At 47.6% G+C, this 24,401-nt stretch overlaps 1 protein-coding gene across 3 annotated transcripts in view; it reads left to right on the top strand.

Moving 5' to 3' along the window:
• The window catches only part of Ankrd44 (ankyrin repeat domain 44), a 220,552-nt gene that overhangs the window by 76,819 nt on the left and 119,332 nt on the right, over positions 1–24,401 (top strand). For all 3 annotated transcript variants that reach the window (XM_038315493.1, XM_038315491.1, XM_038315492.2), the window contains exon 2: positions 15,096–15,179. In XM_038315493.1, the coding sequence (XP_038171421.1) occupies positions 15,096–15,179 (84 nt within the window). The remainder of the gene's footprint in view (positions 1–15,095; positions 15,180–24,401) is intronic.

Genomic DNA, 24,401 nt, shown 5'->3' with positions numbered 1-24,401 from the left:
AGTCTTTAGTGGTGTCTCACCATGGCGTGGATTCGCCTTCTCTAACCTCCAGTGATTGATAGGCCTTTTTGCATGCTGTTGGTCGTTCCATTTGTGTGTTCTGCTTATTTAATAACTTCCCCAGCTTTAACATTGGTGCGATCACTACTGGTGTTGCCGTGAACCATCGGAAATGAAATTGTCTGACCACCTCTTTGAAGTGGAACTTGGGGTTGGCTGGAGGTGCAGCTCCCCTGAGGTGTTCAGGAAAGGATCAGACTCCACATCACGTGGGTGCGGATTCATCACCTGGCATTCATAAAGCGCTGATGTGAGATTTCACTTCACGGGGCTTGCTGGGGTGGGACCCTGTTTCCTAGGGGATCTGGGTGGGTCATCTCACCCAGCTGTTCGCTAGATCTTTTCTGTATTTATGTTTGGAAAAAAGAAAGAAAAAAGAGGCGTTTTAGAACTCAGCACATGGCCAACACTCTGTTGTGACCAGCTCTGAGTCCAAGGGTTACGCTGCTTTCTAGGTTGTGGCTGGCAGGCCAGTGAGCCTTTGTCCTGTCAGGGTGAGCGTCTCTCACCAACGTGGCCTTATGGGTTCTTTCCTTGTAAAGTCAGATCTTCCTTGCTCCTCACTTTTAGGGAATTAATCATTTTGAACCCACATTTTGTAGTGAGGAATCAAGCAATGCAACTTGTTCTCAGCAACCCAATGCACTAGTGAATAAGGTTAGACCAAAGTCAGGTCTCAAGGCTCTCAGAGTGAATAAGGTTAGACCAAAGTCAGGTCTCGAGGCTCTCAGATAATTTTTTTTTTCTTTCCCTCCTGGCCTTGCTTCCACATTCTTGATTGGTCACGATTCAAGAAACAGAATGTTGTCAGGCAATGCCAACTGTACTCAGAATTAGCTCCAAGTGGGAACAGGCCCCCACATGTCTGGGCAGGCAGTTCCATCCCATCCCTGTTTTGCTGCCTTTGACCAAGCCTAGTGTTCTGTCCCTAGCACTAGGAAGGCAGCCAAATCCCCCTGAGTCAGAACAAGAGGGTCATGATCTCAGAATAACCATAATTATACTGTGCACTTTAAGGGTGCTAGAATATTGTGCACTGACTGGATAACAATTTATGAATTCCGATGTTAAATGTTTAGTACAGAGTCCACAATCTAGTCTTAATGGGTGGCTAAGCTTGGTTCCCTTATGTCTTTAAGTTGCTGTGTTGAGGGCCGTGCGAGAGGTAGTGCCCGGAAGCCTAGGGTCTTGGAGAAGGGACTGCTGGTTGCCACTTTGCTGACCACACACACATGTGGAATATCAGCCCGGTGCCATCATTCATTCGTCCCCAAACACATTTCCTCCCCGTTAGGGTATCCTAGCCCACTTCTAGGTCTTGTTCGTGTTGCCTCTTCCACAGGCTGACTTCTGCGCTGTCCTGCCCTCCCTCCGCCCAATTAGAGAGGGCTCTGGGATGCTTGCCCAGAGGGGACTCTCTGAGCTCTGCAGTCTGTCTTGGTGCAGAAGGGAAGCTGGCAGCAGTTGCCCCAGGTCTGGAGAACTCTGGAGCACCGTCTTGCACATTTGCATTGCCTGCATGGGGTAGGCTTCTTTCCCCAGCTATATTTGGCTCTCTCTGAAGAAGAATGGACTATGTTAAACATTTTTTTTCTGGTATATTTAATAAAAATAGCATACCGTAGGTATTCAGAAGATGCCTTCAGCTCTGTACCTTGTCTTTGTGTGGCGCACGGCCAGGCTCTGTTACGATATAGCTACACTGTAGAACACTATAGCTATAAGGAAATCAGCTTCTTCTGTGGCTGACCTGGGAGGTAACCTTAGCATGCTGTTATTTTTACAGATCTCAAGATTTCATTTTAGTGATAGCTCCGTATCATATGTATTGGTATTTTCGTGCACAACAGAAGCATCCAGAAAATTGTCAAAGAGTACTTATTAGCCTATTATTATCTGTGATGGGAAAGGTTATTAAGTTATTTTTCTTTATCAGTCTTTGTATTATCGCAACAAGAAAATTGCTTAAGAGGTGACCTAGCTATCACAAGAGAAAGAGATAATGGTTTTGATGCCCCCCTTTCTCGGTATTTTTTTTTTTTCTCTTCTGGTTTTGAAGCTGAATGAGACAAGGGAAAGAAAAGTTTTGAGTTGGGGACTAAATATAGAGAAAGATAACACTACACTTTTGCTTTTGGTCCCTTAGCTCATAGCATGAAGATACCCCTCTTTGTCATTCAAACCTGGACCGAGCAGGTAATGCTGGCCGCACCAGGCTGTTTCTTCGTGGTGCCTCTGGAGATGACTAACAGGTTGTGCAAATGTGGGCTGTGCTACCTTCTGAGAGGCCGGGCGGCTGCTGGTCTCAGAGCTGAGCATAAACACACAGCTAGCAACTGGCTTCCGCCCGCAGAGCAGCTAGCTGCAGGCTCTGCAGGACTTCCGCCACTGGGGGTCTGGGCTGGCTCCTGCCGAGAGCCTCGCACCTTGCAGACAGAGTCAGTGAGAGTCTAGGCAGCCCCACGCGGGCTGCTCACGCTACTCTAAAGGTTGTGGGGAGCACATTGGCCTGTGAGATCTGCAGATCAGGCTAGGGCCGCAGGAAGGCCCTGTTTCCTCTCACGGTTGAGGAACACCCCCTCCCGCCCAAACTGACACTGCTGTCACCCCACTTGTGGTGATTTTCTTCTAGTCTAGCACAGGAACTGCTACCAGGGTGGTTACTGGAAAACCCAGCTCTTCTTGTTTTAAGTCAGGGTCTCCTGTAGCCCAGGCTGCCCTCAAACGTATCTCTGTAGCTGAGGATGACTTTGAACTCGCAAGTCTTTGCCTTCACTTTCCAAGTGCTGAGGTTTGAGGTGTGTGCTACCATGCCTGGCTCTAACGGACAATTCCTTTCCTTTCCTTTTTTAAATTAAAGCGTTTTATTTTTATTTTCATGTATGTGTACGTACGTATGTCTGCTTGTGTGTATGTGTGCGACATTCAGACAGTGTCCACAGAGGTCAGAAAAGGCTGTCAGATCTCCTGGAATTGGAGGTGCAGGCAGCTGTGGGTTGTCTGATAATATGGGAGCTGGGAATCAAATGTGGATGCTTATAAGAGCAGTAATTGCTCTTACTTCTGAGCTAGCTCTCCAGCTCCTAAGGTACAATGCTTAAATCACCCCTCACCCCTCCATAAAAACAGATACATCTCCTCAGTTCTACAGAAGAGAGTCCACAGCTATCAGCCAGATCCAGAGGCCCACTGTGATCTGATCCCCATGAACTTCTTACCCTCCTTGCTCTCCCTCATGGTCCACAGAGCAAATCTGCCCTTCTCCTCATTGAGTCTGCCCATATGCTTCAAAACACGCAGGGCGTTTCTTACCATCCACCCACCTCCCCTCTTTAAGCCCTCACCGACCTTCAGTCTTGACCTCAAAGGCTGCATCTTCAAGAGGGCCGGATACAGTTTCTGTCTCTGCTTGCTCTGTATCCTGTGTGCTCCCCTGGTACACATTGGGGGTTCTCTCAAGGGAAGGACCATCGATGGTATCTGAGTCTGCATTTCCTATGCGTAGCAAATTTCTTAGGCTTAATAAATCACTGTGGACTAGAACCGAATATGTTTGTCTGAAACGCACTTGAATGATGTTTATAAAACATCCCTTATCTGTAGTTGGGTGGATAGTATTTAGAAAAATAAAGTAAATATGAGCTGGGCCTGTGTCTTTGAAAGGAAATAAGATATGCCGGTCTGCTTCTGTAAGATTTCCCATTTCCCCTATCAAATGTTTTTCAGCCCTGTAGGCTCCTCTCTCTTCCTGTTGTCTTATCGTTTCCCTTTGACATCCATCAATGAATGCCCTTGCCATGATTTTGGCTGGAGAAGCCAAAGATGGTTCCCAGATTACATGGAGGACTCTTAGGTCTGAATTCTCAGAGACGTTTCTGGCTTTGTGAGTAGGGGACCCTCAAGTCACTGCAGGCAGAGACCCATCCTGGCTCTTGATTTGAGAGTGGGCAGGGCACCAAGGTAAGTGACCCTAGTTTGCGTATGGCCCTGGTCCTCCATCTGTGGAGACACAGCGAGAGCTGAACGGCCATCTCTCTTCCACAAAACACTCGTGGAATCCAAAGAGAAAGCGCAGACAAGGCGGAGAGGGCTTCAGAGAAACCCATCGCGAGCTGTGGATGTAAGCTCTGGGAAGCGTTGATTGCGTCAAAACTGGCTTGTTGGTGCTTTCAAAGAATTCAGATTTTAGCAGATTTCGGTGAAGCTCTGTTCGGAGTTTCCCAGAATCGCGAGCGACTGAATTTGACTACGCCCACATTCATCAGCTGGGGTATCCCCTCCCCAGGCAGCAACGGGTTGATTCCATCCTGACAAATCCTCCCCCCTTTTTACCTTCTGTGTGATCTTGTTGTTTTTAATGCCACTCAAAATGCCTTTGTTCATCTTCTCATGTCTGAGATCACCAAAATTATAACTGCTTTAAGTGACCATCATGAGGAAAGCGTACCATGATAATAGGTCATTTATGGCATGTATCGTAAAGGAACCCTTCAAAACTTACTGACCTTTTACGGTAAGGGAGGTGTATTAGGTATTAGCAAAGGTCATATTTTAGGCCCTACAATTGAAAATTGCTTTATGTCTCTGGACAAAGAAATTCTGCTGAGCGTGGCGTAACCTTAATTGTCATCTTTGGACTATATGGTTGCCCCTCACGCCCTGCCCTGTGCGCCACTACCACAGAGACCTCTGACATGGCTTGCCTTGTGAACATGCGGACTGAGCGTGCCGTAAGGTACACTTGGAGAAAGAATGTAAGCAAAGCAGTCAGGAAAGAAGAACCTCTAAACAAATTTGCGAAGCAGGAAACTCAATCACAAGTCTTCCCTCTTTCTGCCTCACTAAGAATAGGCTGGTTTAAATGTTCTCTACATACTATCCTCTCGGGTCCGTTGTGTTCTTACTTAAGTAGGCTTTCAAAATTACACTTGTTTACACGTCTGTGCGTCTGTATGTACAAGCGTGCTATCCATAGTGCATACGTGAAGGTCGGAGGACATCTCACGGGGGTCGTTCTCCCCTTCCACCAGGTGGGCTCGGGGGACTGAACGAAGACCATCGGGCTTCTTGGCCGGGCCCTTTATCCGCAGAGCCGTCTGTCTGCCTGGCCCCAGCTCTCTTAAAAAGTTCTCTCCACAACACTCCCTAATTACCGTCGCTAAGGTTTAGATTTGATCTCCAGCCATTTGAAACTAGACAGAGTGAAAAAGGGGGAAAAGAAAAGATCCGAGCAGTTGGCAGCGGATCCTGATGAAAATATGGCCCTTGGCACAGCAAGTTCGTCTTCTTTTGTTTTTCTTTTCTCTTTATGGATGTGGCCTATTTTTGAAATGTTATGATTCCAACTCCGTGCTCAAGTGACAAGCTTGACAAAACAGCTCACATAGGCAGAAGTTCTGCGTATGCGTGTGGAGGGGTGGGACGGACGGGGATGCTCCGCAGCTAAAGGAAGTCAACTCGATTTCACCTGGAAACAGGAGCGCCTTGGGGCAGGAGCTCCGAGCTATATATAAAGAGAGAAGGCGAGGAGCCAAGAAGCTGAGCCAAACTTGTATCCAGGAAGAGAGCAGGCATCAAAGAGCTGAAAACAGTGTCAGTGGTTCCCCCACCCCCACCCCCACATCCCTGGAGGTCATACTGGGGAGCCTGTCCCCAAGAGACCAGAAAGTCCCTTCCTGCAGTGGCTTGCATTGACAACCGCCTTCCCGCTGGGTCTCTGACTCCAGCGTAGCCTCCCGTGCGCAGCACATACCGTGGCCAGGGCACCGGCTTGCGAAAGCTCCATGCCTTTCTTTGCTCAAGACCTGGGTTCCTGTTTGTCCACGGACTAGGTTAAAACCCCTCTCCCTGGCACAGCACCGTGTTCCCCAGGCCAGTCGCTTACTCTCCAGCCCGTTGCTCTGGAATCTTTATGCACAGTCTGTCTCTCGCGCGGGCTACTTAAGGCCCCTCTCTTTGTCTTTCTGATGACACGTATCTACGCAGGTCTTCCTCAATGGTGTTTTCTGACTTGGAGGAAACACGTTTTATCCTTAGTAGTTGTGTTGGAAGTAAAATCTTTTGGTCTGTATCTAGCTACTGTGAAGTGTGACTATCCACACACCATAGACTATATCCTTCCTTTCTTGCTTCTTATCCTGAGCGGGAAATTAGGTGTTTACTATTTGATTGGGCATAACGGGCTCACACCTATAATCCTCGCATGCAGGAGGACTTCTGAGAGTTGCGGACCATCCTGGGTCATATAGTAAGTTCCAGACCACCCTGAGATATCTAGCAAGACCCTGCCTCAAGCAAAGAAACACCCCAAGCCAAAACCAAAAGTACAATCAAGATGGAGATATGTGGGAACTGAGGCTGAAAGCCTGATCTTAGGCTATCAGACTGGACGTGCTAGCTAGGTCATATATCATCCCTGGTATGACACATTGGATAAGGTTCTGAACAGGCAGAATTAGGAAAATACACATCTTTCAACTCAGTGTCTTGCTAACATATAAATCATTTGGCCCCCTCACAGATTCAAACAAGGTGGTCGTTTCCTGTGTCACCCAGAGACCAACTGAGAAGGTTCTAACTATATACATGTCTTTGCTAGCCTTTAGTATGAGGATCGGTTAACAGGCATGAATGTATGATACGTTTCAGATTTAGTGTATGTTAAATCTGCAGAAGAATGGGCATATTCGGCCACTTCACACATGTTCATAACGCTCCTTGCTCCTAGTCATCTGTGCCCCGTGACACAGTCTCATCAAAAAGATAACGTATTATTTTAGTAAGGTCTTATTTAGTAAGGTTTTGGAAGTTAAATTTCATACAGAAAAGCTCTGTGATATTCTTAGTTGCTCAGTGCAACTAAGGCAAATCCAGGCTGGAGAGGTGGCTCAACGGTTAAGAGCACTCACTGCCTGCTCTTCCAAAGGTCCTGAGTTCAAGTCCCAGCAATCACATGGTGGCTCACAACCATCTGTAATGAGATCTGGTACCTTCCTCTTGAAGAAGAGACCTGGTCAGTCATCCTCATCAACTTAGACTATGAAACCCAATATGGACAAGTTCAACAGAACCGCCATATACAGGCTGCCCATGTGTGCTTCAGCATGGCCGGGGCATAAATTTCATTTCAAATATGCCTCCTAGCAGGAAGAGCCTTTCTACTTCAGAGACGGCAATGCATGGATTAGGACCCAAGTTTGAAGGTTTGCTCTGCATTATTTATTATTATTATTGTTGTTGTTGTTGTTGTTATTATTATCTGTACATGTAAATCACAGGACAGATTTTGGGAGTCTTTAAGTCATGGATTTCAGGGATCAGACTCAAATATTCAGATCTTCTGGCCTATTTGGAAAGCTTGCTTCTATTTATTTATTTATTTATAACCTCCTCAGTCAGTTCACTGGCTCTTACTCCATAATTTTAAAGAAAATCTTCCAGGCTCCTTTATCCATCCAGTTTGTAGGACAGACACAATAGGAATCCCCGATTTCACGGCAGGAACACGAGGCGCCTGGCCTCCGATGGAGGTGTTAGTGTCTTCGCAGTTCCTTGCGTGTATCTTGTAAAATGGCTATTCTAAGTTCATCTTACAGATGAGGAAACTCTGCTTAGGATCATCCCAGGTCAACTGACTCCTACATCAGCCGTCTCTCTACCAAGGTAAAAGAGAGAGAGCCATTATAGAGCGCATCAGCAAAATCAGTATCGCCTCAGGTTTTGGTTGAATCGGGCTGGGGATTTCATCATGTCTCTTTGCCTAACGTCCCCTTTCATGTCTTCTGTAGCTAGGAGCGAAGCTGACCTACCTGCAGTTCATTTTATCATGGGTTATCTGGCCTCTGGGGCAATGGCCACAGAGCAGAGAAGTGGCCATTGGTGGAGCTCAGAAACAGAGGCTAGCAAAGAAGGAATAGCCGCTAGCTTGGCAGTTGGTCCTTACTAACCACTGCCAAGCCACCGTCTCTGTGGTGTTTTGGAAAGGTTAGGTGACAATTCTATCCAATTTCTGACTAAACGTATATTTCATTTTTCATTCTATTTAAGTAGATGGATTCCTACTATAACTTGGGATTTGGGGATTTTTATGTCTTTTCTGTTTCTTTTCGGTAAACAGAACTATTATAAAGATTGACTTTGTTACATGTCCCGTAGAAACTCTTTCTGTCCCCCTCCCTTTCTTCCTTCCTGCGTGGTGTGTGTGTGTGTGTGGTTCTATTTATGTGCGTATGTGTGTATGTGAGCATATGCTGGAGAATAGCGTTGGTATCTCTCCTCAAGCATTTCCCACTCCCCCCCCCTTTTTTTTTTCTAGAGATAAGGTCTTGAAACTTGCCAAGCAAGTTAGGCTGGCTGACCTCTGACCCTGCACTGGGATAACAATGGCCCAATGGCCCCATCAGGCTTGGGTTTTTTTTTTTTTTGAAAGTGGGTTCTGATGATTGGAATACTCGCTGGCCTTCATTAATTAATTAATTAACCAATTTAGAGACAGATACTCGCTGTATCTCATGCTGCCCTGGAACTCACGATCTTCTCACACTGCCTCCCAAGATGAGCCAAGTGCTGGGATTGCAGGTGTGAGCCATTTCAAATGCCCTCCTTCACTCCCTAATTTAAAATAATGTTTACGAGGACTAAGTGTATTCTGTCTGCCTCTTCCGGTACTTCAGGGAAATGACTTTGGTTTATTATGGCCGTCATTGTCTTTTGGTGATGGGGTGGGCTTCCCAAGTAAAGGTGATCTACAGTCAAGGAAGGAAGCCGTCAGCAGCATCCTTGCTGGGCATCAGCCAGCAGGACTGGCATGAAGAAGAGCGGCAAGCGTTCGTGAAATCATGTGACTCGAACATGTTTTTGTTATCCTTTTGCAAAACTACAATCTCTGCCCCATACGAAAACCGGTTACTATTTAATGAAGTGTTCTGCTTACCCGTGTGAGCTGTTGGTTTCGATCGGCCAGATTATTGTTGTGCTAGCTGTTAGGTACTAATACCATGCTTCCGTCCGGCATTGAAGATGCACAGGGCTCAGAGTGCTCAAGTATATATAGACATTGATTCCAGGATCCACTCCTGTTCTTGGAATGCACGACGCTCGCTTTTACGTTTGGGGATTAGGTACCCGATCTTGTCAGAGAAAGACAAGCAATGAATCAGGGATTGGGGAGCACAATGGCAGGGCATCTTCTACAGATGTTTGCATCTGATACCCAGGTCCTGGTCTTCGTGACATGCTGTCTCTCTGCTTCTCATTCAAGGTCTGCGTAGGAAAGAGCTTGCAGCTGACGAAGGAGAGGAAAAGTGGGTTTAGCAGAAGTCTAGGGAGTGGTGTCCACAGAACACACGATTTTGTTGTTCTGAGGATTGGACCCTCATGTGTGTTAGGTAGATAATCTGTTGGTGGGCTATGTCCCCAGCCTCAAGTTTATCTGTGTTTTTTCCTTTTATTTTTTTTTTCCTGTCAGTTTTCTGATTGAACCCAGGATGAAATTATTCCCCCCACCCACCCAGGACTTTATTCTGATGTCATAACTAACGTAATTATAATGGAATGGAGAGAAGAATTGAATCGTGCTTTTCACTTTTGTGTTGACGTGTAGTGTATGTATGTGTTCATGTTTGTACGCGCGCGCGCGCGCGAGCGCGCGCGTGTGTGTGTGTGTGTGTGTGTGTGTGTGTGCCTGGGGGGGACCAGAGGTTGATGTCTGGTGACTTCCTTTATCACTTGCCGCTTTATATATTTATTTTTTGCTTTGTTTTGCGACAGGGTTTCTTCGTTACAATGTCCTGTCTGTGTTGGAACTCACTAAGTAGAGCAGGCCGGCCTTGAACTCACAGTTACACACCCTCTCTGCTTCCTGAGTGTAGGGATTAAAGACTTTGCCCCCACGTCTGGTCTCCACCTTGTGTTTCAAGATAGGGTCTCTCACTGGACCTGGCGCTTGCTGATTGAGCTGCGCTGGGCAGCCAATGGCGTGATGGATCTGCCTGTCTCCGCTGCCCCGCGTTCAGCACGGGTGTTGCAGATAGGCTACTGTGTCTAGTTCCACACAGCACTTGGCGGGGTGGGGAGTGGCGGTGGTGGCGGAGGGAGTGGTGGCGGTGGAGAGGATGGCGGTGTCTGAACTCAAGGGCCCCTGCTTGTGTGCCAGCTACTTTACTGACTGAGCCATGTCCCCAGTTCTCTGGATTGTGCTTTCAAATAATGACAATGACACTTTTGAATCTAGGATTTGCCCAGCCACCTCTGTTCTAAAACAGTGGGCTCAGTAGGGAAACTGAGTTTAAAAAAAAAAAATACTGTTTGATCCTTCTGTGTATTCATTTTTATTTTGGTGCGTATGTAGTGGTGTGTGTGTGTGTGTGTGTGTGTGTGTGAACATGTTCGCTTCTTGCTAAATTGGACCCATAACTACTTCTCCCTAATTATAGGACCTGAACATTGATAGGACAACAAATTACTATCTTGCGCCCCCTAGTGGAATTGGAGCCCTACTTCAGACTTTGAGAATACTGTCTTGAAAGACTTAGCTTTGGAAAGGAAGTGTTTTTCTGGTTGGTTTTCCAAGGTTTCGGATAGAAAGGAAGGAAGGAAGGAAGGAAGGAAGGAAGGAAGGAAGGAAGGAAGGAAGGAAGGAAGGAAGGAAGGAAGGAAGGAAGGAAGGAAGGAAGGAAGGAAGGAAGGAAGGAAGGAAGGAAGGAAAACACTGCCTTGGGATGGAATATCTGTGAGTAGGGAACGCGTCTTTCCGCTGAGTGTTTTCTTTTCTCATGTTTGCTGCAGAAGTCACAATGGCCATCAAAGACAAGGAACCCGATGCCCCGCTCTGCTGCCCGTATAGGCTAAGTGTCCTCAGCCTGGCAGTCAGTCACCTCTAAACGTGCTGGGCCCGCCCCCCTTCCAGGAAAGGTGGCAGTTGAGGAGAAGCCCCATCCAAACTCCCCACTTGCGCTACCGGGAAGCTAGGCTGGGAGGCCCAGCTGCCTGGAGTCTGCTGGAGGACTGCTCCAGCCTTCACAGTCCACGGCGAGCCTTGCTGGCCTATAGCTGCTTAGGGGCAAAGAACATTCTAGTAACAGACGTTGAAATGACTGCCCCATCTCTTTAAACTCTCCCTTCCCGTATTACTGTTTTCAGCGATTTGACCCGTCTTACGCGTGTACTTGCTGGGCTGTCTGCACAGCCCAGCCTTGTGTCACCCACACCTGAAAGGAGGAACACATGGTTTTCGGGTCTGCGTGGGCTCTCTGTTGCCCTGTCTCCCCACCATGCGCCCGGCCATCCAAGAGCATCATTCTTAATAAAATGACGGGCATTTTTGATTTGGTTTGATTCGACCTAATTGGATTTCTTGCTCCGGCGGAGCTGCTCTTATTCTTATCATATGGAGGTCCCACTGAGGGGCCTTAGTTTTTTCCTGTGGTGTTCAGGCCCCAGGGCCCGGGGTCCTAGGCCACGCTGGGAAAAACTAAGGCCTCTTAAATACCCTGTGGAAGTGGCATGCTGGGATTTGGAGTCCAGAGCAAAGCAACCCCCAGGCCAGGGGCTGGGGCTACTCTCCCAACTTAACACTTGTCTGCAGGGGACTTATTCCGCCAAACCCAGTGAGTGCCCGCGGCACTGGGCAGCACCGCACCCACTGTGTGTGATGCTCCTTAACTGCATGGACATACACCTTCTCATGGAAGCATTTGAGTTATGGATGGAGAGCCACACACGGTAATCAAATACAGCAGTTAATGCTGTTCTCAAACTGCCATCTCCACGGCTGTGATTTGGGGTCATGGATACGTCAGGGATCCTGACACAGAGACAGCTGATCTGAGAGATAAAGTGGCACCTGAGGGACTGGTGGGCACTTCTGCGGGGGAGTGGGAGGTGCCTGCGAGGGAATTGACATGCGTCTTTATACATATGTGTCCAAGCATGGATATGTATGCACACGGTGCACATACGTGTGGTCGTGGGGGTGTGGATGTGTGTATTCCGCAGCGGCGTCGGAGGGCAAGAGGCTCAGCTCTTCCCATGGAAGCCAGGGGGATCTGTGTCTGACCAAGCATTAGGAAGCCGCTTTCAGCAGAGCGGGGCCCGGACACACCTCTGTGTGCTTAGAGACTGCTCTGGCGCCCTTCCCTGGCAGCCGGGTCAGGGAGCCTCTCTTTGGGAACATTCCAGTCATGACTGGGGAGGCTTGTCTCCCTTGAGGAGCGCGGGGACTTAATGAATCCCGCAGAGTGTCTGTCTGCATTCCTCAGGCTTGCGAGTGAGGGGGTGAGAGGCCCCTGTGCAGCTCCCTGTGCTCCGTGCAGCTCACGACCGACCGACCGCTGGTCCTGTACTGCCTGGGTTGGGCTTACACCTGAGAATCTGAAGTTCTCAGCTGTTGCGTGACCCCTGTTGATTTAACACAACACTCCTGGCCGGCTCTGCCACTATACATTTCCTTATGGCTGTTGATTCATTTAGGCAGAAACTCACCCAACAGCATTTTGCTACGAGCCAAGAAGACAGAGAGGGCAGGAGAAAGATGAGCGTGATCCCGCGGGAGACTTGGTTAGCAGGAAGGCAGCAGGAAGGGGAAGGAGGGGCTTTCTGTCTCTGTGGAGCCACTGACTAAGACTGGACCGGTGGAAAAAGTGCCTCTTTTTCGCAGCCATCTCTTTTTGATGCTTAGTTTTGACAACTTGAAAAACGACCCCTACACCTTGGCGTGTAGTAGGATTGAGAGATGGGTGGGTAGGAGAAAGGCATGTTTGCCCTTTCTCTGGAGGCTTTCGTGACAGGGGAGGGGTTCGCCATGGACAGATTCATGGCAGGTGGAAACAGTCCCCTGCAATTTGCTACGTTTTGCGTGGTGTTATCTCAGGAACTCTTACTTGGATGACGCTTACTTTGGTCTCCCCAACTGACACGAACCAGCATCAAAACCCACAGGAGAGCTGGAAAACCACGCTGTACAGTGTGAGGGCCTGCGTTAGAATCTCTGTGGAAACTGGGCATGGCAGCTTGTGTCTGTAATCCCAGAAGTCTGGTGAGGTGGAAAGGAGGGACGAGGGCATCTGTGGGAGCTTGTGGGCCAGCTAGGCTGCTGGGAGCAGTGTTGAATAATGAATAGACATTGTCTCAAACAAGGAGAGGGACCAGCACTCAGGGCTGTCTTCTGACCTCCATATGTGCAGGCACACATCATATACATATATACACGCACATGCACATACTTACACACAGGCTAAAAGACCCCAAATCTGTAAGAAAGCCTGAGCTAAGGACAACACTCTGTCTCAAGAAAGCAAATCAAACAAACAAAAAGCCTATGACAAAGACAATAGGAGAGAGACAGAAAGGGGGGGGGCGGTAAGGACTTCCAAATGAGAGGAGACCTGGAGGTAGATGAAGCCGGTGACATCATTTGAGGTTCGTGTTTGGGGCCAGTTCCGAAGAGTTAGGAGGTGACTTATTAAGCATCCAGATCCACAGCCCCCTTTTCTAGATACTCAGCCGGAACCCTCAGGAGAGGGCCTCAGGGATCTTATCTTAATAATTAATAATAATAATAATAATAATAATATAATAATCACCTCTTGGGTGATTCCTCTCCTGAGTCAAATTGTGATACTGCTATCACCCAGGTAACTGTCAAGACTGAAACTTTTCCAATTGTTGTAAGCAAATACATATATGTAGTTGTTAAGATGTGAAGTTTAGGGGAAAAAGAGGTTGAATATTCCATTTTGAAACAATTAGGCCTTTCTTTCTTTCTTTCTTTCTTTCTTTCTTTCTTTCTTTCTTTCTTTCAACAAACAAGTTCCTTGGGTCGCTGGTTTATGTGGGTGATTTTTTTTTAATCTTTTTAACATTTTTTAAAATTGATTTTTATTGAGCTTTACATTTTTCTCTACTCCTTCCCCTTCTCTTCCCCTCCCCTTCTACCTTCTCCCACGGTCCCCATGCTCCCAATTCACTCAGGAGATCTGGTCTTTCTACTTCCCATGTAGATTAGATCCATGTATGTCTCTCTAAGGGTCCTCTTTGCTGTCTAGGTTCTCTGGGATTGTGATTTGTGGCCTGGTTTTCTCTGCTTTATGTCTAAAAGCCACTTATGAGTGAATACATGTGATAACTGTCTTTCTGGGTTTGGGTTACCTCACTCAATATGAAAGTGTCTTTCAGTCATTTTAGAGTCCTCTGTTGAGAGTTCTCTGTTTAGGTCTGTACCCCAGTTTTTATTGGATTGTTTGTTCTTTTGATGACTAATTTCTTGAGTTCTTTGTATATTTTGGAGATCAGACCTCTGTCTGATGTGGGGTTGGTGAAGATCTTTTTCCATTCTGTAGGCTGCCATTTTGTCTGGTTGACCATGTCCAGTTTTAGGAGGTCTCGTTTATTAATTGTGCCTCTTAGTGCCTGTGCTACTATTTAGGAAGTGGTCTCCTGTGCCAACTCATTCAAGTGTACTTCCCACTTTCTCTTCTATGAGGTTCAGTGTGGCCAGCTTTATGTTGACATCTTTGATCCATTTGGACTTGAGTTTTGTTCATGGCGATAGATATGGATCTATTTTCATCTTCTATATGTTGATATCCAGTTATGCCAGCACCATTTGTTGAACAAGCTCTCAAGGGTCCTTTGTCCAGTAACTTTCGAAGTCAAACTTAAATATTTGCGTTAGGGGTGACAAGGTTTAGTCCATAACAAGGGTGGCTTCAGAAATCCTGCATTTGGTAATATCCTCGATAGGAACTTTAAGGGTCAATGGTAGACAATATGAAATTTGGGAGATTTTCTTACTCTGTTTTAGTTCATGGCCCCAGACAGTGGCCCTGTGTCATGGCTTTCAGGTTGTACTGAAGTTATTCCTTTATGTAACTATCTCCCCACTAGACTCCTTGTGCTTGTAGCTAGGGTCTTATTTACCTTTGCCCGCTCCTTGATGATTCTTGAACAAACTGGGAACGAATCTTCCTGCTGTCTGCGTACGCACGCAGACCTCTGTGTCAGCAAAGGTCCTAACTCTCAGTCTCTTGTTTTTGCAGCCGCCGCTGGTCCAAGCCATCTTCAGTGGTGATCCAGAAGAGATTCGCATGCTCATCCACAAGACAGAAGATGTGAACGCACTGGTAAGAGATGCTATGGTCCCGCAGGGCCTCTTCTGGGGCAAGCAAGGAAGGGCTCGTTGACATTTTCTGTACTGTAGGACATAGTTAGAACCCTGGGCTGCTTTTTAGGTTATTGTTTTAAAAACCCACGCAATGCAACTCTAGGGTTAGACTACATCAATTATATTGAAATATTGTTGTGAAGATTTAAAGGCTGAAGAAAGTAGTCACCCTGTGGGACAGTACTTGCCTAGGACACACAAGGCCTGGGCTGGACCCCCCAGCCCTGTGCAAAAATAAAAAAAAAATCAAATTGAGGATACAGTCATATGTATCCTTAAAATGGCTTTAGTCTAAGCAACTCATCAATGAAAGCATCACACAGTAGGGAATTATGTCAGCGTGTCCCCAGTTGTAATCTCTGTACATCTCCGTGAACTTTTATACGGTTAGAGTGACCTTTCTGAAGGTTGGGGTGTTGTACTTTCCCTGCCAACCCAGGAAGAGCAAAAACTATGACCGAGTTGAGGCTAGAGGGGAAACCCCACTTGCTTTCCCATCTTTATTCGTCTTGAGATGAAGCAGCAGATCTGACGGCGAGCACGGAGCCGAGTCGCCAGCAATGCATTCTGGGCGAGCTGCACCCGTCTCGGGTGTTAAGAGCATGCCTGTGATTTCTCCTGGCTCCAGCGCCAGGCTGAACACGGTTACTCCAGCGGTGAGAAAAGGATCCCGCCCCCCGACGGAGAAGGCAGAGAGAGTGAAGATGTAGCGTAGTTCTTACCCCGTGGTACCCCTTGGCTGGCCGGTGAGGTCTGGCAGCCTGCGCCTGTGGGCCAGCGGATAGGGAAGCTTTTGATATTTTTTCCACGAGGAGGATAACATTCTTTGCCACGAGCGATTGGTCGGAAGCGGAAACCTGAGTGTCCACAGTTCTGTTGGAGCGTGGCCATTCATCTTACGCATCCTGTCTGTTCTGCTTTCGCCCCGCCCTTGCTGAGCCGAGGCATTGGGCCGAGCCAGACCCAGTCTGGCTGGTTCTTGTTCTAGGTACTCTGACCCTGGGATGAACCGTGGGACTCCCCAACTCTCACACCATCTCTGAAGTTGTCTAAACCATAGGCATGCTTGAACATATGCGTATTTTTCTGGGGAAAGGGTCAAGGTTTTCACTGCCTTCCTGAAAAGGCCTATGGCACATCCATCAAGAGATGAGCACCTGTAACACATCTGCGCAGTCCCATACAATAAGTCACCCGCACTAAACAAAGGGAAAAGCATTAGCCAACAGCTCAATCTTTTGGTAGTTTCTTAGAGTTAGGCCTAACAAGCAATTAGGTGTAGGACGGGGCTGCTAATTTGCTTAATGTCATCTGATGATCAAAATGCTCGGGTCCCTTGGGAGAAGAGTCCTCTTTCAAGTTTAGTGTTCAGCAGAAAAGACCGGGAGTCTAGTAGGTCTTCAGTGTAAGCAGAGCTTTGCCCTAGGGTGATAACCCCAGGGCGATAACCCCAGGTATCTCTCCATCAGGTCTGCTGGTGGCTCCCTTCCAAGACAGGTCCCTTGGAGCAGCCTTTGTGCTGAGGCAGTACAAATGGGTGTGGCTCTCCGGAAAGCATTTTTGGCAGCTTCTCCCCAGCTGGCAGAGAGAACACCAGGGTTATGTCTTGAGATGCTTTTTTTTTTTTTTTTTTTTTTTTTTTTTTTTTTTTTTTTTTTTGCAAGGTAAGCCAGTTGAAGTCAGGGACAGAGGACTTACAGAGGCAGCTGGGCATCGGTCCAGGGCCTGTGGGGTGTGCCCAGGAGGACATGAAGCTAGTTCCCTGTCAAGAGCTTTGACATCACAGGAATTTGTCAGGACTATTTTGGTGGCTGCGGGCCAAGCCCTTGCATGCCTAAGGCAGGGTTACAACCTTTTCCTAGTGGTCAGGAGCAAACAGAGCTTTTATTTAGCTACACCTCAGGAAGTTGTACTGGCCTCTGAATGGCCTTTGTTTCTTTTTGGAAAAGCAACAAGCATTGACGATTGGTACAAATTGGTTGGGCTGTGCCCAGCTATGTCACTGAGTTAGCTAGGTTTCGTTCTGGTAACACGTAGATGCCCGATGAACGTTTGAAGTAGGGGAGCTTAGTTCTCTCAGCAGCAGATGTGGAGAGTGTCCCCAACTTACGTGGGGTCCCTGGAATGAAGGTGTGGTTTGCATGAGTCGGCGAGGAGGTGGGAGTCTCCCTTCACCCAGCAGACCTCTGTCATGTAGCCACACGGGCTCCAGGGGCGGATGGGATGTCATGTGACACTGTGCCCCTGAAAAGCCCCCACCATCGGCTTTGGTCTTCCGGGGTGTCGGTGATTCTACTAAATTATCTAGGGGGCATCTCCTGAATGCTTCCGTTATTGACCGAGTCATGACTTCTGTTGAGAAGCGCCAGGGACACAGCAGTGGCACGGAGTTCCCAGAGTGAAGTCAAGAAATGAGAAACCACTCTGATGAACTTGGAAGGGGGAAAACCCAGGCCATGCTGGAGGCCTGCCTTCAGGAGCTGATCCAATGCCCTTGCTGGCTGTGTGTGTGGCAGCCGGGAAGGGAGGGGAGGGGGAGGTGAATACAGGAGTGATTGACAGCTGAGTGTGGCAAACACGGTGGGGGGGGAGGGGGCTGCCTTCCGCAGTGAAGGGTTCCTGTTGGAGGGTATCGTTCCTTTTGTTCCACTCACAGCCCCCCAGACTCCCTGTCCCCCAACTCCCTCTGCCACACGGGGAAAGAGATCTTGGATCCCACTATCACGGGCTTGTAGGCTGTGATGACCGTGCTGGCCTAGTCTCTCGTCGCCAGTGTTCCTTAGGGACCAGGGAGATTGGTGGAGAATTAATTGGTCAGGTCACGCGGGGCCAGGCTCCTTAACCGGTCCCCACACTCTCAGTCACTTTTTGCTCAAGAAATATTTATGCAGCCCTGAGTAGGTAGGTGCATAAAACAGGTGTAATAATGAACTATTTACTCGCGATGCATTTCTTTTAAAACAATCCTTTGGTATACATATAATATTGTTGTTTATTAATGACTAAAGCTAATGTACATATTAATGAGAATGGTGTACTGTCAAAACTCTTGTTTTTACACTTTTAAGGATTTATTTTATATTGAATTATATATATGTGTGTGTGTGTGTATATATGTATGTGTGTGTGTGTGTGTGTCTGTGTGGGTAACTGCATGTGAACACAGTAGCCCGCAGAGGCCAGACGCACTGCATCCTCCCGCACCTACAGGTGACTGTGAGCTAGCGTAGGGGGTACTGGAGGTGAGATACAGTTCCTCTGCAAGAGAAGCACATGCTCTAACCACCAGGCAATCCTTCCAGCTTCTTGATGAGCTCTAGAGTTTTACATAAAGAACGGACTCTTGTCTGAGTGTTTGGCACACACACAGGGTAGAGACGATCTCTCATGCCTTTCGGTCTACAGACATGTATATGGTTAGGACCTTCTCAAAGCATTGTGGGAAGTACTGCCACAATCCAAATGTATTGCACAAACCTCTCTTACGGAATTCAAGCCACCCATTGAAGTAACAGTTCAGTGCGCGCACACGGGCACGTGTGCAGGTGTGCATCTGCCTCTTTTACTCGGATTCTGGTAATTGGACTCAGTCTTCACGCATGCAAGGCAAGTGATGTTTACCAATGATGCCATCTCGTAGGCTTCAAATGGCAATTTTGAAAATCAAATATTCTCACACAGCGGAACCCAGAGATACACTAATTTGATAGTTGCATGTAAGAGGGAGATAGCAAAATGTTCTGTTTTCCACAATAAAAAAAAAATCACAAAATTTCTAAGTGAGCGAAACCTTTGTACGGCAGCGATGATGTCTGTCACCTACAGCAGTCTTGAACTGAGCCGAGGGGCTGCAGGCAGCATTGGTTGGTATATGGCGTGAAGGCTTGCACAGTGCAGTGCCATGAAGGACAGCCTGGGCGAGCTGGCTAGAAACACCTTTGGCTCCTTATGTGTTTGAGTTTGAACTAAAATCTGACCATTCAAGTTCAGACACTTCTTACGATTGCCGTTTTCTTCATGGCCCCCATATTCAGCTGGGCCGTGACCCACAGTTTAGGAGGCAGTGTTGTCCAGGGCTCAGCTGGGAGGTGGATGTTCTGTTTGGAAGGCCGAGAGAATTTAGGTGGATTGGAGGAACCTGTGACGTGTCAGGACGATCACTTTGGATCCTTCTGTGGCCTCTGTCGTGAGTGGCGTATCAGAGCCTAGAAATGTGGGGTAACTGTTGTACGGCCTAAGGTATCCACGTAAGCCTATTTAGATGTGGCCGGTCACTAGGAAGACTTTATAAACCTCCGCTGGAATCAGCACACTGGGCTTAAGGTAGAGAAGAACATCTTAATTTACAACCTCAAAAGTCCAGACTTCAGAGACTGAACTCAGTAGGAACACACGTTAGGGTCATGTGACAGCACCCTGATGCCCTAGGATGGTCTTATTGCGCCATACAGCCATCTGGACAGAGCCTGGCCACGGCGAGAGGCGAAGACAGGGAGGAAAATGGCGGCACTCTCGACTTAGGACAGGAGCCCCGCTGCACACAGATCAAGTGAACACGGTCGCGTTAAACCGGAACAGGCTTGCCGTTATGGCAGGTGGTTGTAAGCTGTAGAAAATAAGATTTCAACCCCAAGGATAAGAAATAGTAGATGGGGCTGTCCAGAGAAGCAGTGAGCTGCAGTGAGCTGCCTTCACAGATGAGGTCCCGGAAAGGCCACTTGGTAGAGCTCCCAAAGGCGATGACTGGCAGTGGCACAGATTGCCCCAACCCCTGTGTTGTGCCCTTGGCTGACAGAAGTCATTCATGGCGCTGTTCCGCCATCCCATGTTAGTGTTAGAGATACCGCTACATTGTCCATCCATGTGCATTATGCCGCCTCCCCTGCCTGAAGTAGCTTTAGCGAACTGCGTCTTTCTGCGGTGAAAGGGCGCATTCCCGAGATTTGCGACTCTCAGTGATACCAAATGCGAGGCATTTATTTCTCATCGCAAAGAGCCACTGACAGAAACACATGCACGTACACACAGACGCACGTGCGATGCTCTTTATGATGGCAAAGAAAATTAGCAAACATTCTTCAATATCATTTAGTCCTCAGTCCATACTAATCAGTAGCCTCAAACAGCTGAGTGGTCCCCAAGCTATGGCTTTCCACATACATGTATAATGACACATACTCATCGTGACAGTGTTACATAGACTAGTTCAGTGACGGCTCAGTGGGGAGAGGCGTTTGTCATCAAGCTTGATGACCTGCTTCCAATCCCTGGGACCTGCATGGTGTACACACACACACACACACACACACACACACACACAAAATAGAAAAGAATTTAGAACAGGATTTTACTAAAAATCCCGTGCTCTGGGGGCTGGTGAGATGACTCAGTGGGTGGAGGCAGTTACTGGGCAGCCAGTCAGAGGATTTGAGTTCAGTCCTCAGAACCCACAGCAGAAGGATAGAATCTGCTCCTGAAAGTTGACTTCTGAATTATACACACACAATACACACACACACACACACACACACACACACACACATACACATGTATATATACACACACACACATGCACACCAACACACACATACACGAATACACACATGCACAAACATACATACACACATACACATACACACATAATATGCACATACACACAGAGAAACACATACACACATATATACACATACATATACACACATGCACAAGCATACATACACACGTTCACATATATACACATAATACACACATACACAGAGACACACACACATATATACACATACATATACACACATACACAGATACACACATGCACAAACATACATACACACGTTCACATATATACACACATATACATACACACACAGAGACACATACACACATATATACACATACATATACACACATACACAGATACACACATGAACAAACATACATACACACATACGCACATGTACACACATATACCCACATACACACATACCCACATACACACACATACATACATACACATACATATTCACACACAGTGTAAAAAATTAAAACTATAACGTTCTACCTATTTGTCTTTCTTCTCTTGCCTTCAGGAATTTCTTGTTTTATTTTGTTGAATTTTTTTAAGCATGCGACCTGAGTAAGGACAGACAGCCTGAAATGTAGAGTGGTTGCAGTTAGTCCCCCCCCCCCCAGGACTTCCTGGACTCACCGTGGACTTTGGGTTAACTTTCTTTGGTTGTCTTTGCCTCTGTGAAGTGCCACGTTCGGCACGACTGCCTCAAATTTTTATCAGTGTTGGCGGCATTAAAATCCCGCACCTTCTAAGCTTGTTGGTCCCACATGGCCCCCTCCTGTGGCTGCACGCCCTCGGGAGCTGCACACGCCTGCCTCTGTGCTCCAGATGTCTGGTTACAGTGCAAACAGTCCTGTTTGCTTTTAGTGAAGCAAATGTTTTTTGTGTTCAACGGAGCCTGTGAAATCTCATTAAGAAGCCAATCATTAGCCCTGACTAAGTAAACCCTGGATGTTTGGTATGAATATTTTAACTTCCCCTCCCCAAGCTAGCTCAGCTTTCTCAAGGTTACTGTTTGTCAGCTGGGACCAATAATTTTTCAGTCACCTGGCCAGCGTGCAGCCGCTCCATCATCGGGAATCTCCACCCACTCCATTAAACCAGGCCCGGATAGGAATTGGTTCTCTGCAGCTCCATTAGCATGGCTTTAGTGGGGGATTTTCCTGCCACTCACTTCATATAGGAGACTTGGAAACGCTGGAAACTGGCCTTTGGCTGGTGATTGCCAACAGTCTCTATTCTTCCCTGTCTGTCTTTATAAACATTACGGGCTTTCACAAAGGCTAACTTTCTTTTCTTACTGGCATGTGCACACACGCACGCGCACGTGTATGTGTGTATACACACATACACACATATGCTTAATATTAAGCGTTTATTTTCAAACCTAAGATCACAATCCATGAAGATACATGGAGCTCAAAGTAGTGACTCAGACACTTGTCAGCATGACTGTGTTCACCTGCACTGTTAGCATGACTGTGTTCACATGCACTGTTAGCATGACTGTGTTCACATGCACTGTTAGCATGACTGACTGTGTTCTCATGCACTGTTAGCGTGACTATGTTCACATGCACTGTTAGCATGACTGTGTTCGCATGCACTGTTAGCATGACTGTGTTCACATGCACTGTTAGCATGTGTTCACATGCACCGGGCACACTGACACAGAATGGTGCTGAGGTTTCCCCCTAAGGAAGAGTGTACCATGGTAGCATCTCAAGTGTGTTTCCCAGAGTCCAGAACGAGACTCCCTCCTAAGGAGGGAGAAGAGATAATTCAGTGGCTAAATACTCTTGTACTACATATTCCCTCAGGCTTTCGTGATTCATAACACGTTACGGTACAAAAGACTGAAGGTTTCTCCCCATGGGACGTCAGTTTAACAGGATGCTTCTCAAGGTTTCTGACTTCTCAATCTTCTCCCCAAATGTTACTGTTAACACAAGACCATCATCCAAACTGACAGACAACTTCAGAAAGCCTCCAGAATGGTCTCTGGCATTGTTTCCTGAACTTCAGCGTGCAACAAGATCTCAGAGTGTGCACAGGCTGATGGGCGTCACCCCGGTGGTTCCAGGAGGGGCCCAAGGGGCTGTGCTTCCAGTCAGTTTCCAGGGGTTGCCAGCATTGCTGTTTGGGGACCACACTTTGAGGACTGGCTCACAGTCAGACTGGAAGTAAAGAGAAGGGATGTTCTGATGAGTGACTGGGGGCTGCCATGGGCCCACAGCTTTATGACATAGAAGTCAACACTCATTCAGCAGCTATAGCAAGGTTTCCGAGCACCCTGTGTCAGGTACCGGGTATGCGCTGGCGTTGAATATAGGCCTGGTCGCTGTCTTCAGAAACCTGCCGTGTAGTGGTAGTCGAGAAGGTTGGTCAGTTGGTACTCACAAACTAAGAAGCCTGCTGAGAAGGAAGCTAGCCGTGAACCATGGCTCCCAGTTAAAGAGCCAGGAAAGGCCTCTGTAGCGGTGGAGACATTTAGACTGAGTCTGGCCGTGAGACGCTGGACATCTTGAGAAGACTGGAACATTCTTCAGGTTGGATGAAGATATGAACAAGGACTCTAACGCGGGATGGTAGCAGTGGGCGCGCTGCCATGTGCGTGTAGATGTCTTCTGTGTGTGGAAGGAGGGCGGGGGATACACTGACGGCTTCTCTGCAGATGTGGAGACAGGTCCCTTGAGGTTCGACGACAGGCCAGATGTGAAGGGCAGGGAAGAGCTGGCTGCCAAGTGTGGCTCCTGGCCTGAGAAGCAGAGAGGAGGAGGGACAAGGGGCATCAGGAGTCCTTTTGTTTCTGAGAGAAGACAGAACTGAAGACTTGCTTTTCTGGGGGCAGTGAAGCAAGCGGCCACTATTCTGCAGACACAGTAATTGACTGTTGGGAGAGGGGGTGGGGTTTAATAAACGTGCTTGTTGACAGCGCTCCCTATAGAGTGGTTATCAGTGATGGCCTAGCTGCCTTGCGTTAGAAAGCAAACAAGGCCATTGAACAGTAAACAACATGTATCTTTCTGTGGTTACAGAGAATGCCAGGATCTCACAGATTGGCAGTTGCTATGTAACGAACATGAAACAGCTACTCCGTTATGTTCACAGCTGCCAGGATTCCCAACCCAGACAAGCTGTGAACATAACGGAGTCACCTTTGCCCTTTCAGGACTGGGATTAGTTGGCAAGTTCCATTAGCTGGGTGACTTGAAATGGAAGGCGAAATTATTTTGGGGTTCACTCACAAGTCTCTCTGTCTGAGCTTGGCTTTTATACGTGGCGGGCTTTCTGTCTGCACGGCGGCCAGCGTGTAGTTGAAGTTCTGACAATGGCAACTCAAAGGCCATAGACAAGCATTTTTGCAAAGGTCTCCGATCGCTCAAGCGTGGAGGGCAGGTAGCCAGACTCAAATTCTGCTCATGGGGTCCCAGGCGAGAAGAGGCTGCCGGAATTAGAATGCTGCCTCTGGCGAGAGATGATTGGGAAGTAGAGCCAAGTGAAGGGAAGAGTTGGACAGTTTGAGTTAAATCACGTGTTAAGGATGACCTTTGGCCTGCAGCTGGTGATGTGGTTAATAACGTTTCTGCTCTCCTTTGCTTGCCCAGCCCT

This window comes from Arvicola amphibius, chromosome 18, assembly GCF_903992535.2.
Source record: "Arvicola amphibius chromosome 18, mArvAmp1.2, whole genome shotgun sequence".
Lineage (NCBI taxonomy): Eukaryota > Metazoa > Chordata > Mammalia > Rodentia > Cricetidae > Arvicola > Arvicola amphibius.
The sequence above is the reverse complement of the archived record's forward strand: the minus strand, read 5'-3'. Positions and strand labels throughout refer to the sequence as shown.